Source organism: Melanerpes formicivorus, unplaced genomic scaffold (genome assembly GCF_026170545.1).
Source record: "Melanerpes formicivorus ecotype bairdi unplaced genomic scaffold, bMelFor1.0.p_v2 SCAF_11, whole genome shotgun sequence".
Lineage (NCBI taxonomy): Eukaryota > Metazoa > Chordata > Aves > Piciformes > Picidae > Melanerpes > Melanerpes formicivorus.
In genome coordinates this window covers 12530743-12545668 of record NW_027142363.1, presented here as the reverse complement: position 1 = coordinate 12545668, position 14926 = coordinate 12530743, and the positions used below count along the sequence as shown (strand labels likewise).

At 40.2% G+C, this 14926-nt stretch overlaps 1 protein-coding gene across 2 annotated transcripts in view; it reads left to right on the top strand.

Moving 5' to 3' along the window:
- Positions 1-13896, top strand: part of RCAN1 (regulator of calcineurin 1) — a 46147-nt gene extending 32251 nt beyond the window's left edge. Inside the window, exons 1-4 of one of the 2 annotated variants that reach the window (XM_068144573.1) lie at positions 4399-4699; positions 6770-6943; positions 7934-8093; positions 11059-13896. In XM_068144573.1, the coding sequence (XP_068000674.1) occupies positions 4613-4699; positions 6770-6943; positions 7934-8093; positions 11059-11222 (585 nt within the window). In that variant the 5' untranslated portion in view covers positions 4399-4612 and the 3' untranslated portion in view covers positions 11223-13896. Of the gene's footprint in view, positions 1-4398; positions 4700-6769; positions 6944-7933; positions 8094-11058 lie in introns of those variants that run through there. The other variant, XM_068144572.1, reaches the window with a different exon arrangement.
- Positions 13897-14926: the final 1030 nt, after the last annotated feature.

The following is a 14926-nucleotide window of genomic DNA, read 5'->3' as shown; positions in this document are numbered from 1 at the left end:
GTAGTCTAGATTTCCATTGAGTATCTTGCCTGCAATTTTGGGAACTCAACTTTTAAAATCTGAGCCTCAGAATCTGTGCCTTTCAATGGCAAACCGAAACCTGATAACCCAGGACTGTCTGCCTGGTCGTGTGGTATTATCCTTATCTGTTTGTTTGATTTCCCTGATTCTTGTTGCCCAAAGTACAGCAACATCCCATTGCACTGATGAAGTTTGTGTCCTTCAGTGTCAGATATTATTTAGTATGTGGACGACATCATACACGTTTAAGCCAGTGATCTCCTTGGCCTTGTTCTCTTTCTGTAGGTCACTAAGGAGTCTCAAAGAGAGGACGGCAGAAAACTCTCTGATGACAAGGGAGAATAAAAACCCCACATTGATAGCATCAGAACATGAAATCCAGAAGTTCTGATAGCCTTGCTGTGTTCTTGTTCCAGACAGTTTGTTAGCATGTGGTTAACAAATGTTACAGAACCTGAACAGTGCAGAATAAACATTGCAACACGGGCAGGATTTTGTAATGGTGGTTTTGTAACTTTGGCTCTTGGTTTCTACAATGTATGTCAGGGCTCTCAACATGCTGTTGCTGCCTTACCACTTCATTAAAGGAAGCAGAGGGCAGTGAATATTTTTTTTGATGGATTTTGATAAAATAAGGCCTTCTGTTAGCTTTTTAATACTTTGAGGTAGTTTATTTAATCTGCTAATCACCACGTTGGAGACTGCATCTTTGTTCTATTAACCACAGCAATAAGGATATTAGGAACACTTCAAAGGGATGATTTTTCCTTAATCTTTTTTCTTTTTCCCCTATGCCTTTGCCCTGAGCATACTACTACTTGGTTTATTCTTTGTTGTGAATGGTGTTAGTATGCAGCACCTAGAACTGTTTTCTTAAGACTGACTGCTGAGACAGCCTCACCAAAAAAATAGTGATTGTAACAATAATGTGAAGCAGACTAGGGCTGGGTTCTTTTATTTGTCCTTTTAAACAGGCAAAGTGTAAAAGCTAGTGTGCATCAGTGGAAGGCTCTGTTTTCTCTGGAGAACACAATGGGAGGTCTTAAGTCTTGAGAAGACATTAATACAGCAGGTTTTAGTCTTGTTTTAGATGACAGTTATCTTTGAAAAATCATAGTATCATAGTATCAGTCAGGGTTGGAAGGGACCACAAGGATCATCTAGTTCCAACCTCCCTGCCATGGGCAGGGACACCTCACACTAGATCAGGCTGGCCAGAGCCTCGTCCAGCCTGGTCTTGAACACCTCCAGGGACGGGGCCTCAACCACCTCCCTGGACAACCCATTCCAGGGCTTCACCACTCTCATGGTTGTAGCAAGACCAGACTGGATGAGGCTTTGGCCAGCCTGATCTAGAGTGGGGTGTCCTTGCCCAGGGCAGGGGGGTTGGAACTAGATGATCCTTGTGGTCTCTTCCAACCCTGACTGATACTATGATACTATACTGAGACTTGCAAAGCCATTTTCCTTGGGTCTCAGTAACATGTAGGTAGCATTGAGGATAGCAGTCAGAGGTATGTTTAATATCTTGCTCTTCATGGCATCTGGGCATAAAAATGTCAGTCTAGACTAACAAAGGGATGCAAGTGCCTAGAATCTACCTGTCCTACTTTAAAGTGTGAAGCCCAAAATAGGGCTTTTGGAGATGTTCACAATCACTGGACTGCTAGGAAGCTTTGACATGCTTAGCTATATAAAGGTCTGCAGCTAGGTTGCCAAAAAGTTCCATTCTGTTGGGCAGCTCAAACTGCCTCTTGTGTAGGGCCTGTGAGGCTCTACAAAAGAAACATTCTTTCCACCTGTCCCACACAAAGATGCAATCACCTTAGTAGTTTCAGAGTATGCCAAATAGCTCTGACTCAGTAATAAGTTAAAGGGGGACCTTCTTTACTTTCTTATCAGTAGCTATAGTATTCACTTAGGATGTGGAAAGCCTGTTTTCCTTTTGTGCTCAGGTGATTCATAGCCATATTTTCCAGGTGAGCATCCTGACCACTGGTCTATGGAGTCATGCTTGGTGCTTGCACTTCCAAAGTCTTTAAGACACTTGAAGACCTAATTCCAAGGCAGGGGCAGGATTCAAGACATACTTGACATGATTTTGTGTGAGCTGAGGTGGTTCACTGCTTGGCTGTTTAAGGATCCTGTTCTTAATTACTTGCACTTCTGGGTAAGGGGCATGAGCTTGGGAACTTAGACCTATTCTCACTGTACACGTGTCCAGTCCAGATCCCATCAGTGTTAAGTGGCTGGATAGCCTCTGTATGCCATAAAATCAGAGAATTGCTTTGTTTGGAGAAGATCATTGAGTCCAGCTGTCAACCTAACACCACCATGGCCATTAAACCACATCCTGAAGGGCCATGCCTACAGGTTTTTCAAACACCTCCAGGAATGGTGATTCAACCACTTCCCTGGGCAACCTGTTCCAATGGCTGACCACCCTTCCAGTAAACAATTTTTTCCTAATATCCAACCTAAACCTCTCCTAGTGCAACTTGAGGTTATTTCTTCTCATTCTATCACTTGATACTAGGGAGAAGAGACTGACCCCCACTTCACTACAAGGTCCAACAGCTTCAGACAGTTGTAGAGAGCATATGAAGTCTTCACTCAGCCATCTCTTCTGCAGATTAAACAATCACAGTTGCCCCAGTTGCTCCTTATTAAACCTGTTCTCCAGACCCTTCATCAGCTTCATTGCCCTTCTCTGGACACTTCAGCACTTCAGTGTCTTTCTTGGGGTGAGCAGCCCAGTGTTCAAGGAGCAGCCTCACCAGTGTGGAGTACAGGGGCATGATCTGGACACACTGGCTCTTTCTGGACACACTGTTTCTGAGCTTGGGGATAGGGAAGGAGCTGCTATTTCTGTCTTTCAGACACACAGTATGTTAGGGGCTACTGGAGGCTTGTAAATTTCTACTTTCTTTCAGAGTTGAGTTTGCTGACAGCATCTGCACCAGTTGCTGAGTTGTCCTTCAAAGCACCTTTTCCTGAGCTGAGCCATTTTTAAGTGAGGGTTTCTAAGGAAACATGCTAGGAAGCAGGTCTGAGTAGTCTTTCACGCTAAGGTAGCTTTACAATGGCAGAGGGTTTGATTACTAAATGGGGATTTTGTCCTCTGGCACAATAATCCCCCTTTAAGCAAGTGGAGCCTGTGGAAATACAGAAGGCTATTCATGTGAAGAATTATACATAATTAAATATTTATTAAATAAGGTTTTAAACTGATGATAGTCTGTGGTTTGCAGGTATTACATACAATTCAGTGCTTGTGTCATAGCCCCATGTTACAGTAAAATGAGTTAAACACACTAACAATTTTGACTTCCTTACAGATTTTGATCTAAAGCTGCACAGGAGATGTCTGAATGGCTTGCAAAAACTACAGCTTAAACTTAATGAATTACTTGAAATGCTAATTATTTTTTCTAATGGTTCTTATTTTTCACTAAAACCACCAAGCAAAAGACCCCAAAAGCATAACCCAAAAAAAGAAACCCAACCCACCCCAAGGACAAACCAGCCAACCCACCCCAAAATTGCATCCAAAAAAAAAAATCTGTCTTGTGCTACTTTTTGAGGAATGTTCTGAAACTGGGATACAATTAAACCAGAAAAAATAATCAGAAATGTAGGTTTCATACCTCATCACTGCTATTGATAGTTCAGGTTGTCTCTCAAAACCCTGCCAGCAGCTTGCTGATGAAGTTGCTGTTAAAAGCAACTACCACCCCACCCCCCCAAACCCAACCAACCAAAACCAAAACCCCAACTCAAACCCAGAAAAACAGAACAAAAAGACCCCTTAAAAACCAAACAGCCCCCAACCATCCCAAACAAAACAAAAAATTCAACTGCTCATGAGGCTTAGTCCGAGTTGTTTCATAAAGTGAGCGTGGTAATTAGTCCACAGAGTTGCTTTGAAGAAAGCTTCAAAATAATTTCTCACACTAATGAGGGGAAAAAGTATTTTTCCCAAATCAGTTCCTCCTAATCTCTAAACTTCAGCCCATGCATTATTATTTTTTTCCACAAAACCACCAAAAGCTATTGACCTGAGGGATTTGTTTTCCATTCCGGAGTCTTGAAATTTTCCTCCTGGCTAATTACAGCCTATTACTCTAGACTTTGGTCCTTTAGCAGTAACATTTTCCATCTTAAGATGGGCTGTCCCATTCCAGTGAAGAGCATGTTGTCTGAAGCGCTGAATGGAATTACTACCAGTGGAAACTATGCTGCAAGAGGCTTGATAAAGCAGCTGCTGTGCAAACCTCAGCTGTTTTTTCCATCCTCCCGAATGCTGGTAATTAGCATAGGGAAGCTGACTAATGTGCTGACGTCACCTCTTTCCAGTCGCAGCTTACATTTTGTTCCTGACTGCCTCAAAGCATGCAGGACTTTGTTCAGGAATTTGCTGTCACATACAGGATGCTCTGAAACCTCTTTTTTTTTTTCTTTCCTTTTTTTTTTTCCTCTCCTCTGGAGGGGCTGGACTTGTCTCCCTTATAAACGCTGCCTGTGGGACCTGCGGCTTCCTTAAGTCATTGGTTTCTGTGGAACAGCAAGTGTCACTTTGGCAGAGCACAAAATGCATTTTAGAAATTTTAACTACAGTTTTAGCTCTCTGATTGCCTGTGTGGCAAATAGTGATGTCTTCAATCAAGCAGAAACGAGGGTATGCTTTATCTTTTGTGGTTGATTTCTGCGAGCTGCTTGGGTTGCTAAAGTACGTCGGCGCTGTTTCTGATTGTTTAAAGTACGGATGGGTGCCCTAAGAGCTTTTTTGACTTGTAAGGAAACTTAGTTTGCTTGTGAGGGTCTGGGAAATCTGCAACAGTCTGCCCTGATGTGAATGACTCTGGAGATTCTTAAGATGTGTGTGTTTGTATATGATCAGAAGTTTGCTTACAGATTTTCTTGGCTCTCTGTGTCATGTATTCTTCACTTGCATGTGCATTTTCAGCAAATGTTTAGGTTATAATCTAAGTAGTAAGGTTAACATCATTTATAGTACCCTTTTCATGGGATTTTTTTCTGGCTGGTGCTGTAGTTAAGAGCATAAAGTTAAAACTATAAGTAGTCCTCTCAGGTTTATTTTTAACTGATTAGAATTGATGTAAGTAATTTAGTCCTTTTACAGTGAATTGTTGACTAAGTTACCTTAAAGACAAAAATAACATCGTTTAGTGTAGTATTGCTGGCATGGTATTTATGACCTCTATAACAACACAGTTTTGAAAGACTATATATATAGCACAAATCTTACATGTACTCTTGAGTTAAAATGTTGAATGTGAACTTCAAGGTGCAGGTTAGCATGGGTTTGGATTGCTTTTCCTGGTTACATCCAGCTCTCTGGAGAACAGGAGGCTAACATACACAGGCTTTGTGTGTGGAGGGTCCTGGTCTTGTTTCAGAACTCATTTTGAGGAATCTTAAGTGTGGCTCAGCAAGAAGCAGGACAGTTCTGATTTTAAAATATCTCCATGCGGCTGTGGAGAGTTTGTGGAGCAGAGCTTTTCAGGAAGGAAAATGAAATTTTGAAGTAATTGCACCCTTCTTACATAATCTTTGCTGCTTTTTCCCCTTCTAATTCAAAAATGTATCTGTAAAAAAAGAGGCAATGTGATTTTTACATACTTGTTTATTTTGGCTTTGTCTTGAACTTCTAGTAAGCTTTTATGAGGAAGAAATGTCTGAAAATAGCTGAAATCTGAATGCTTGATCTCTTGCCATCCCTGAAATAAGGCTTGTGGTTGGTTACTGTGTTCTCGGTATGAGCCTGAAACATTTTGCAAGAGCATGGCAGCTTCAGAACCTCTTGGGTTTTTTCCCTCCTTTGGTCTGACATACTGAAGTGAGAGTGGAAGCACTCTCCATGTAAATAATATGAAAAATAGCCAAGTCAGGTTTGCCTAGATGCCTTAGGAACAGAAACCTGAAGTTGGTAAAGATGTTTCAGTCTTTGCATGCAGGTAGGAAAGCAAAGTAACTCAGCTGCGGACCTGTGAAGATAAGCTGGTTTGGTCCAGTTCCTATTCTTGCTATGCCATCAAAAGAGTGTGCCAGAAGCCCTTCAGGAGCTCCATGGTTAATACTTAAGACTTCTTAGGAAAGGTAGCAAGAGTCTTTCTAGAATTTGGTTCCAGAAATAGAAGATGCTGCTCAAGTAGAGGTCAGTAAGAGTATGTGCATTTTCTACAATGAGAGTCACAGCTATTAAAACAGGAGATGTTCATGAACTTTGCTATGCCTGCTGAGTCATTGAACAAAATCACATTTAGCTTGCAAATATCTTTGGAGGTTTTGGTGTTGTTTTTTTTTTCCCTGTTAGTACTGTTTTGTTCATTTCCCTGAAAAGTGCTCATTTAGACAGAGACATGCTTGATAGACTTTTTTCAAGGCCTTTGCATACTAATTTTATAAGACAAGCTTTTCTTTTCAGTATCATACCAGTACTACTATTACATCACTAAATCAGAGTATTATGTCCAATGCTTATTAATGATGATAATCTATTTTTTAATAAGGAACAGAAGCTGCTACAGAGGAAAGAAATGATAGGTTAGAAAAATGCATTCTAGAAAAGAGAGGGAAAGAAAACTGATTCTCAGGTGATACAAATTCATCAGTATTCAGGAGTGGTAGAATGCCCCTACTAGTAACTGCAAGTTATTTCTCTGTTTCTTTAGAGAAAAGGTAGAGTGCTGCTTATTCACTTTCTTCTCTGGTCCTTTCTTTTCAGGCCAAATTTGAATCACTGTTCAGAACGTACGACAGAGATATCACCTTCCAGTATTTTAAGAGCTTCAAAAGAGTACGAATAAATTTCAGTAACCCTTTATCTGCAGCAGATGCTAGAATCCAGTTGCATAAGACAGAGTTCCTTGGAAAGGAGATAAAACTGTATTTTGCTCAGGTAAGTCTCTTTATGGTTATCCTAGCAAGTTACTGAAGCATAACTTACTCATGATGAGCTTCCGTAGGTTATCAGTCCCGTTAATGAACACTGCTAATCTTTTCAGTTTGACTAGAGATACAGGTTATTCCAAAGCTACAAGTATTTGAAGGCTGTTGCATATATGGATTCATGTTTCCCTCTGTATTGTTTTGATAACCTTGGGGAAAGGGAGCAGATGATAGTAATCAGCACAGTCCAAGACAGAGTTTTAACAGGGTGGGGGAAGCCAAGAGTGCTCTTCCAACTGCACACATGCACACACTAGTAACTGAGGAGATCCAAAGCATAGAGCTGTATATTCAGGGTTTTACCTGCTGGTCCTGCTCTCACTGCTGTAAATTGTTCATTTAGCACATATTTGTACTTGGAGACTGCCACCTGTGCAGCCCTGTAGCAGGCTAGCATCTGCTGCTAAAGATGTGAAACTCACAGGTTCTGGTAATCTGGGTGCTTTTTAGTATCTGTTTTGTATTTTCCTCCACAAATTTAATGGGAGAATTAATCTATGTGTGTCTGTTTCAGATGTCCCTAGGGACAGTCCTGAAGGAGCCAGTTTATTTATATACCTTCTAGAATTCTCACCACTCTCACTTGTGGTAATGAGTTTCAACACCATTTGTCATTAGGCTTTAAAGCCCATATCCAGCTTCCTCCTACTTCAGTATTTCAAAGACAGATACTTTTCTGGTGAAATTTTTGTCAAAGTCCATAATGAGAAGGTGCAGATGTGCATACTTCATTGCATGTTTCATCAGAGTTAATCAATGTGGTGGCTCGTCTGTATATTGTATATTGGGTCTTTCATGTAGCTCTCTTCAATGATACAGTTACATGCTGCCACCTTGAGTGTCTGTTACAACATAACATCTATCCAAACCTTAAAATTCCTCATGCATGGTGGAATGGTTGATGGTAGTGAAACAGCTGTGGCTTTCATTACTTTTTCAGACTTTGCACATTGGAAGCTCACATTTGGCACCACCAAATCCAGACAAACAGTTTTTGATTTCACCTCCTGCCTCGCCGCCTGTTGATTGGAAGCAAGTAGAAGATGCTACTCCAGTGATTAACTATGACCTTTTATATGCTATCTCCAAGTTAGGACCAGGTAAGAGGGACTAACAATGCAAGAATTTCCATGGAATAAAGCCCCTTTTAAACTTCTTGTATTTCTGGATTTTTTCAAATGATTTCCTCTCTACTTATTAAATTCATAATATCAGACAAAGTATCAATAGTGGTTTCTTTACATAATCAGTTGACAGGATCACTTGGAGGGCCCTCCACAAAGTAGAGCTTTTGTGATTTAAAGATTAGACTAGATGATCTTTGAGGTCCCTTCCAACCTGGTATTCTGTGAAACTGTGATTCAAAGAGAGTATGAACATTGCTTCAATAATATATTAGCAGGTTCATCACAATATGCAAGAAGCAGCCTCCAAAAAAACCATAAGAGACAGTTATGTGCTTGAATTTCTTCTGAAGGGATGGCAAAGTCCTGTTTCAGACTAAGACAGCGAATCAGTTAACAGCTGTGTAACTGTGCGCTGGAATTATCTCTGCAGCTGAGATCTAGTTTCCCTCCTACGCATACTACTATCAGTAGCAACTAATTTTCTTCTGGAGTTAAAAGTTTTTTGCCACCTGTCGCTCCTTCTACTTTTCATCTGCTGCAATTTATTCCTTTAGTGAAAACTGAGATAGCTTCACCCTGGAAAGGAAAGAAGTTTCTATCAGATTCCTCTGTTTTCCCTACTGTTTGAACTAAAGAAGATGCCAAGAATGTACACTTCCCCCTTTGCCCTAGTGCTATTCCATAGGCTTTCTGTCATTTGAGCTGACCATGCTGTTTGCAGGGCTACTTATGAAAAACAGTACCACAGGTGAGAGAAAGAGCTCTACTTGCTAGCTGTGTTTTAAACCAAATTCTACTTTGGGAAATAGATGTAAAGTTTCACTAAATTGAACTTAGTGTGGTTCTGGGTTTTCAGTGATTAATGATCACATCCTTTGATGTAATTTTACACCTAAGACAACCTCCTTAATGCAGATTGATGTAAATGGTATTTCCTCAGATGTGCAAGTCTGATTTAACTTGTTTGCAACCGTGCTAAGTTTAGGTGTGAGGGGGAAATGGCCACATTTATTTGCAGTCTCAGAGAAACGGCGGTCTGAATCATTTTACTGAAGTATTTTTATACATCTGTTTACCTACCAGTTCAGGGAACACATCAATATTAAGGGGTAGAAAAGAGGTTAGGGCAGAACTTCTAGTTCTTCATGCATCAGTTATCTGTGTAGTAGTTTATGGCTGATGGTATGTTGGTGAGAGCCAAAAACTCTAATGAAAATTATGTGCATCTCACAAGCCACTAGGGAATTCTTACCTGTGAAAATCCAGCTCTTTACCTTTTAGGGAGGACACACACAGAGAGAAAATTCATGTTTATGCTGGCGTAAAAATTAGGGTAGATAATTAGAAGTTTATAGTAAGTACTCTCTTTTACATGGCATATGAATTATAATGCCCAGAACAGTGTATGGGAAAGATGTAGCAGGTAGAAGTGGAGGTATAAAATGCTGTCACAAATCATTTGTTTATCCAGAAACATGTAAACTGAACAGATGAGCCTGCACAGAGGTCTTTTAAGACCATCTATCAATAACACTGCTGACATACTAAACTTTTTTGTCAAAGATTCTCTTTGGGAATTGGGAATTTCTGTTTCCCTGAAATTAATTTTTGAAATACAAGTCCCATAAGACTGCTTGTCAAAATGAAAGTTGCTTTTGGTGAAACACTTTGAATGAATAAATAATGTTACAGCTTGCTGATTTTACTAGAGTTCAGAGCTTGCTCCATGGGTGCCACAGTCTTTCTATTTTACTGCAAGCTTTCCTTTTAAGTTTTAGCAGTAGCACAAAGAAACCTGTAGGCCTTAAAAGAAATACTTAAAGGCTTACTAAACAGTAGAAGTTGGTCCATTTTCCCCTGAAAGTTCTGTTACTGAGATGCCCTGCAGTAAAGTCAGCTCACTTGGCAGATCTGCGACCCCTCTCCATTTATCATGTGTATTGAGAGCTGTAAAGCTCAAGAGAGGGTAATGTTTATTGTAACATGGACTAAGCAGGGCTTACTCTAGCAAAATGGCCTGTATGTTTCTGAGGCAAGAGCCTTTTACTCTGTGGAACTGCTCTTTGTGCCAGCTCACTTTCCTAAAGGTCTCAAGGAAACAGCAGAGACCACTTTGGAGATCGGTATAATGATCTTAATGGAGACTGTACCCTCCACCGAGAAGCAATGCATATAAGAAGAGAAATTAGAGAATTCATCAGGGAAATAGTGAAAATAAAGAGTTTACTCTTTCCATGATCTAATGTAAGATTTAAATTATTTAGCAGCTGGTTAGATTTTAAAGCAATTCTCTGTTATGGAAAGAAAATGAGTTACAGATGAATGGTCAATAATATATGTATCTTAGCACTTGTACACACAGGCTGTATTACATCAGCATTTCACAGTGTATGTGCATGGAGCCTGCTGTATGGCTCTGCAGAATGCCAGAACAGTGGTAAAGCGCCTGTGTGTGAGGTGGGAAGAGCTGCATCCAGCTTTCTTAACACTGAAAGCTTTTAGGGGGAAGAAAGAGCCTGTGGTTTTGCTTTTATTAAAAAACAAAACAAAACACCCAAACAAAGTCTTCCTGAATGTGTTAGAGGAGAGAGAGAGATTGTATGGTTTAAAATGACTGAAACCCACCAAGAAGGCTTATGACTGCTCGTGTAGAAGGCTTTTTTGAATGCCTAGGGTAATTTACTTAAACTTGCTTTTAAGAGAGCAGCTGAGCTCTGTTGATTTGGAAACAGAGCTTAAATATTTCTGCATGGTGTAAATGGGACTGCTGACAGTGCACCTGCCTGCACTAGCTAATGAATTGTGTTAGGAGGCTTTTGTTAGCGGTGTATTGCTTATTCATTTTTACGTATCCCTTTCTTTTAAGTATTTTTTTCCCCTTATTTTCTGTGGAATGGATCCTTTTAAACCAGTTTTGCTTAATATTTTCATTTTTCAGGAGAAAAGTATGAGCTACATGCTGCAACTGACACTACACCTAGCGTTGTCGTCCATGTATGCGAGAGCGACCAGGAAAACGACCTTGAAGAAGAGACAAAGAAACCCAAACCAAAAATTATCCAGACGAGAAGGCCGGATTATACTCCTGCCCACTTAAGTTGAACTGCTGTTGTTTTTCCAACGTAACAAGCAGACCTATGCAAGGGAAACATTTACTGTGGAAACAGCGGGTCACAGGTTTTGTGGCAACAGCAGCAGTTAGAAGTCAGAGAAACTCCAGTACACGTTAGCTCAGAAATAAGAGGAAGCTTCATCCTTATTTTTGATGCTGCGGGTTGATGGATGTCATGAGTGCATTCCCTGATCGCTGGGAATGAAAGATAGGCAGAAGAAAACATTTTGAGACAAAACAGGACAAGCTAGGTTTATTTTTGGGGGGGGTGTTGTAGGCCGTTCTCTTATACAGCAGCTGGGGGAGGTTTTCTTTGTTCTGACTGTCATAAATCCTCGAGCTCATAGGTTAGTCATTTTGTGGAATACATAGTGATAACAGAGGTGGTTTAAAAGATTCAAGTATGGGAACTGTAAACCTCTTTCTTATAACAGATTTTGTGCATGTGTATTCTTGGTCTTCTCAAGTAACTGCATTATTTTCTATAGTTTCTCACATGTTTCTGGGAATCTGGGAGATTGTTTAAAGTATTTATTATCTCAGCATCCTGGAATTACTACTAGATGTATATATATATTTATATCTGGTTTTTATTGGCACTCATTGTCCAGCAGGCATACACTTTCGTTGGCACCTTCTTTCGGTGCCATGCAACTTGTGCTTTTAACAATTTTAACCTTTTAAATGCCTATATAGGGTTTTATCTGGCAAAGTAATGGAGGAAAATAATGTGCAATAGGAAAGTTGAGTTGATTTTTAAATTATTGAAGCTGAAATAATTTATATCTTTCCATAACACTCGTTCAGTAGTTTTGACTTTCTCATTTGAAAAAGAAACAACAACAAAAAAAAGGCAGAACCAAAAAGAAAACCAACCCAAACCACTTTGACATGCATGACTAAAAGATAATTCTGCATGTTCACAGCAATGTAATTTCTCACTGAGAAAAGGTGATATGATAGGCAGACAGACTACTCGGTATGTGAATCTGCATTGTTGTGAGCAGAGGTTTTAACAGCGATGGAACAGTTGCACGCAGTGTGTAGAGCAGCGAAGAGAGCTGGAGTGCCTTTTCCTCCTTCGTTCCTAACCTGAACTGTTCTACAAGGTGCACACTTGTATCTTTCTTTTTTTTCTACTGGCTTTGTATGTCCATAAAAATAACCTTTCTTAGCTTTGCTTCCAAATCAAGCAGGCATTTAGAAATGTTTAATGCCAGCTAATGATGCGTATTTAAGAAATGGGTGTGTGTGGGGGAAACTTTAGGGGGTTTTTATATGTTAGTATTTAAAGGCAGTAGCTTCTGGCATGCAAGTTGAGAAGAATAAAGATGACAGAAGTGTATTTTTTATTAATTGACCTTGAAAATGGAGATCCTCACTTTGAAATAAGCTTCAGTATTTTCCTTTTTGAGAGATGCTACTCTCTGTGGGAAAACATCCCAGTTTTAGGAAGGGGAGATTTGAAGCCTCTCCACGTTTTTAAAAAGCAAAACGTGATTCTCCCTTGGTTTGCTTCTGCCACACTTGGTCTGAAAATGAGTTTTGTAGATGGAGGTAGTATAAAGAAATCCATTCTGTGCCATTTGAAGCAAACATTGACAGGTTCACATATGGGTGTTTCTCATTAAATAGTATCTGTTGAAAAAGTGAGGTCTGTAATGAAGCCGATTCCAAGGTGTGATGCAATGTAAACACAGTGTTACTGAAGGCCTGTCATTGTATGAAGCAAAATAGAAATTGATGTCCTGTCACTGCAGAGAACAGGAACATATTGAACTTCAGTAATACTCACAGTTAACCACCTTGTTTTGTGATTGGCATGCTCTGTGAATCGAAACAAACACTGGTACTTTCCATCTGTCTTGGACCTAGCACAAGTGGCACTCTCTCCATCTTAACAGTGTTAAGAGCTAATGCCATGTATTGCTGGAGCTGTGTTTTATGGACGGGGGAGTGCATACAGTTATTTGTGTTACTGAGGTAACCAGTCAGCTGGATACATGGACTGCTGATTAACACACAACATAAGTTAAAGGGATGGAAGCTTTGTAGGTTTGCCACAATTATCTTTAAGCCTTTCCAAGCCTTTTTTCCCCCATGTCTCCAATTACTGCTGGACTTAGTGTTTCACTTCATTCCATTTCAAAGTTGATGGAATCATTTTGTTCTGTCCTTTTTTCCATCTCTTCCATGATTACCAATCAAAGCATTATTTTTGCATTAGAAACCAAGGCAGCTGCTCTTCTATTTTTCCTAGCAATCCTCAGAAAGCAGTGCTACCTTTCAGCTAAAAAGAACAGAATGTTAAGTATCAATATGGTGTTTGTCATGTTTAGTATGCTGACATCTGCCTACTAAGATGGGCACTAGGAAGATGGAAGTCCTGGGATGGTTACAGTGTATTTCCCATTCTGATGGTAATTGTAAACAGGTCGAGAGGGTAACTTGCCTGTGTTTCTGGTTGTATATCCTGGCTTGTGCCACCTTCTGTTATCATTACTACAGTGTATTGCTTGCTTTTCCTGTTTGGGTGGGATTCTTCCTTTTCTTTCTTTCTTTCTTTGTTTTTTTTCATGTTCAACTGAATGCTTAGTTGGTATTTTATATAGCTGTATAGTATGGGGCATATTTAATTAAAATATTTTGTTGTCTTCTTGTAAATGTCGTGGTATTTATGCCTGAAACTGCTTGAAGGTTTCGCACCAAAAGCTGGACTTTCAGCTTCCAAACAACTCTGATTTCAAAAAAGGTAAGAATATTGTCCCAGGCCACATTCTTACCAACCAAATGAATTCATCAGAGAAAAGCTTTCAAGTCTTCTACTTCAAAGAGTTGCCGTTGTAGGTTTAAGACCTATACAGTTCCTTAAGGCCCTCCAGAAGGGGCTAGATCGCCCAGGAAGTGGACACCAGAAAAGTGTAATCTTTGTTATTCCATTCCCATAATTGTGCAAGCCCTTTATAAATGAGCATTTCTATCTGTTCTGCCCTTTTCCCTCTCTCTCCTCCCAGCATAGACTCTTACCTCTTTGGTACTTGCAGCGGGGTACGTGGGCCCTGGTGCAGGCAAGCTGATTTTCTTGCTGTGCCTGCCTGGCCTGGGTAGGGAGGGAGTGGGCTCCGGGGGCATTTGAGGCTGGAATTTTGGCCTGGTTCGGGGGGAGGTTGTGGAAAGCTTTGGCTTAATGAGGCTCTCTGGTAAGCCCCGATTGAAGAACTGGGCTGAGTTTGACTATGGATTTGTGTATTTTGTATTTGTGTATATATTTGTGAATTCCCCTTAAATTTCCAATCCTGTGTGGAGTGTTTTCTTTTACTCCTTTGGGGAGGGGTAAAAGAGCATCTGTCTGCTCCCTCAAGCCAAGGCACTTGCATATCTCAATTAACTATGAGAATCTGTTACAGAGTAAAATACTGTCCAGAATATTCCAGTTAAAAACTGAATCTTCTGTGCCTGAAGTTGCCATGCTTCTTAATAAAAGTATCAGCATCTTACTATTCTACAATAACTCCTGTGCATTCATAATATCCTTACAAGTTTTCTTCCGGTTTCTTTAGGCTGGATGTTAGGAAGAAGTTCTTCACAGAAAGAGTGATTGGCCATTGGAATGGGCTGCCCAGGGAAGTGGTGGAGTCACCATCACTGGGGGTGTTTAGGAAGAGACTGGATGGGGCACTTGGTGCCATGATTT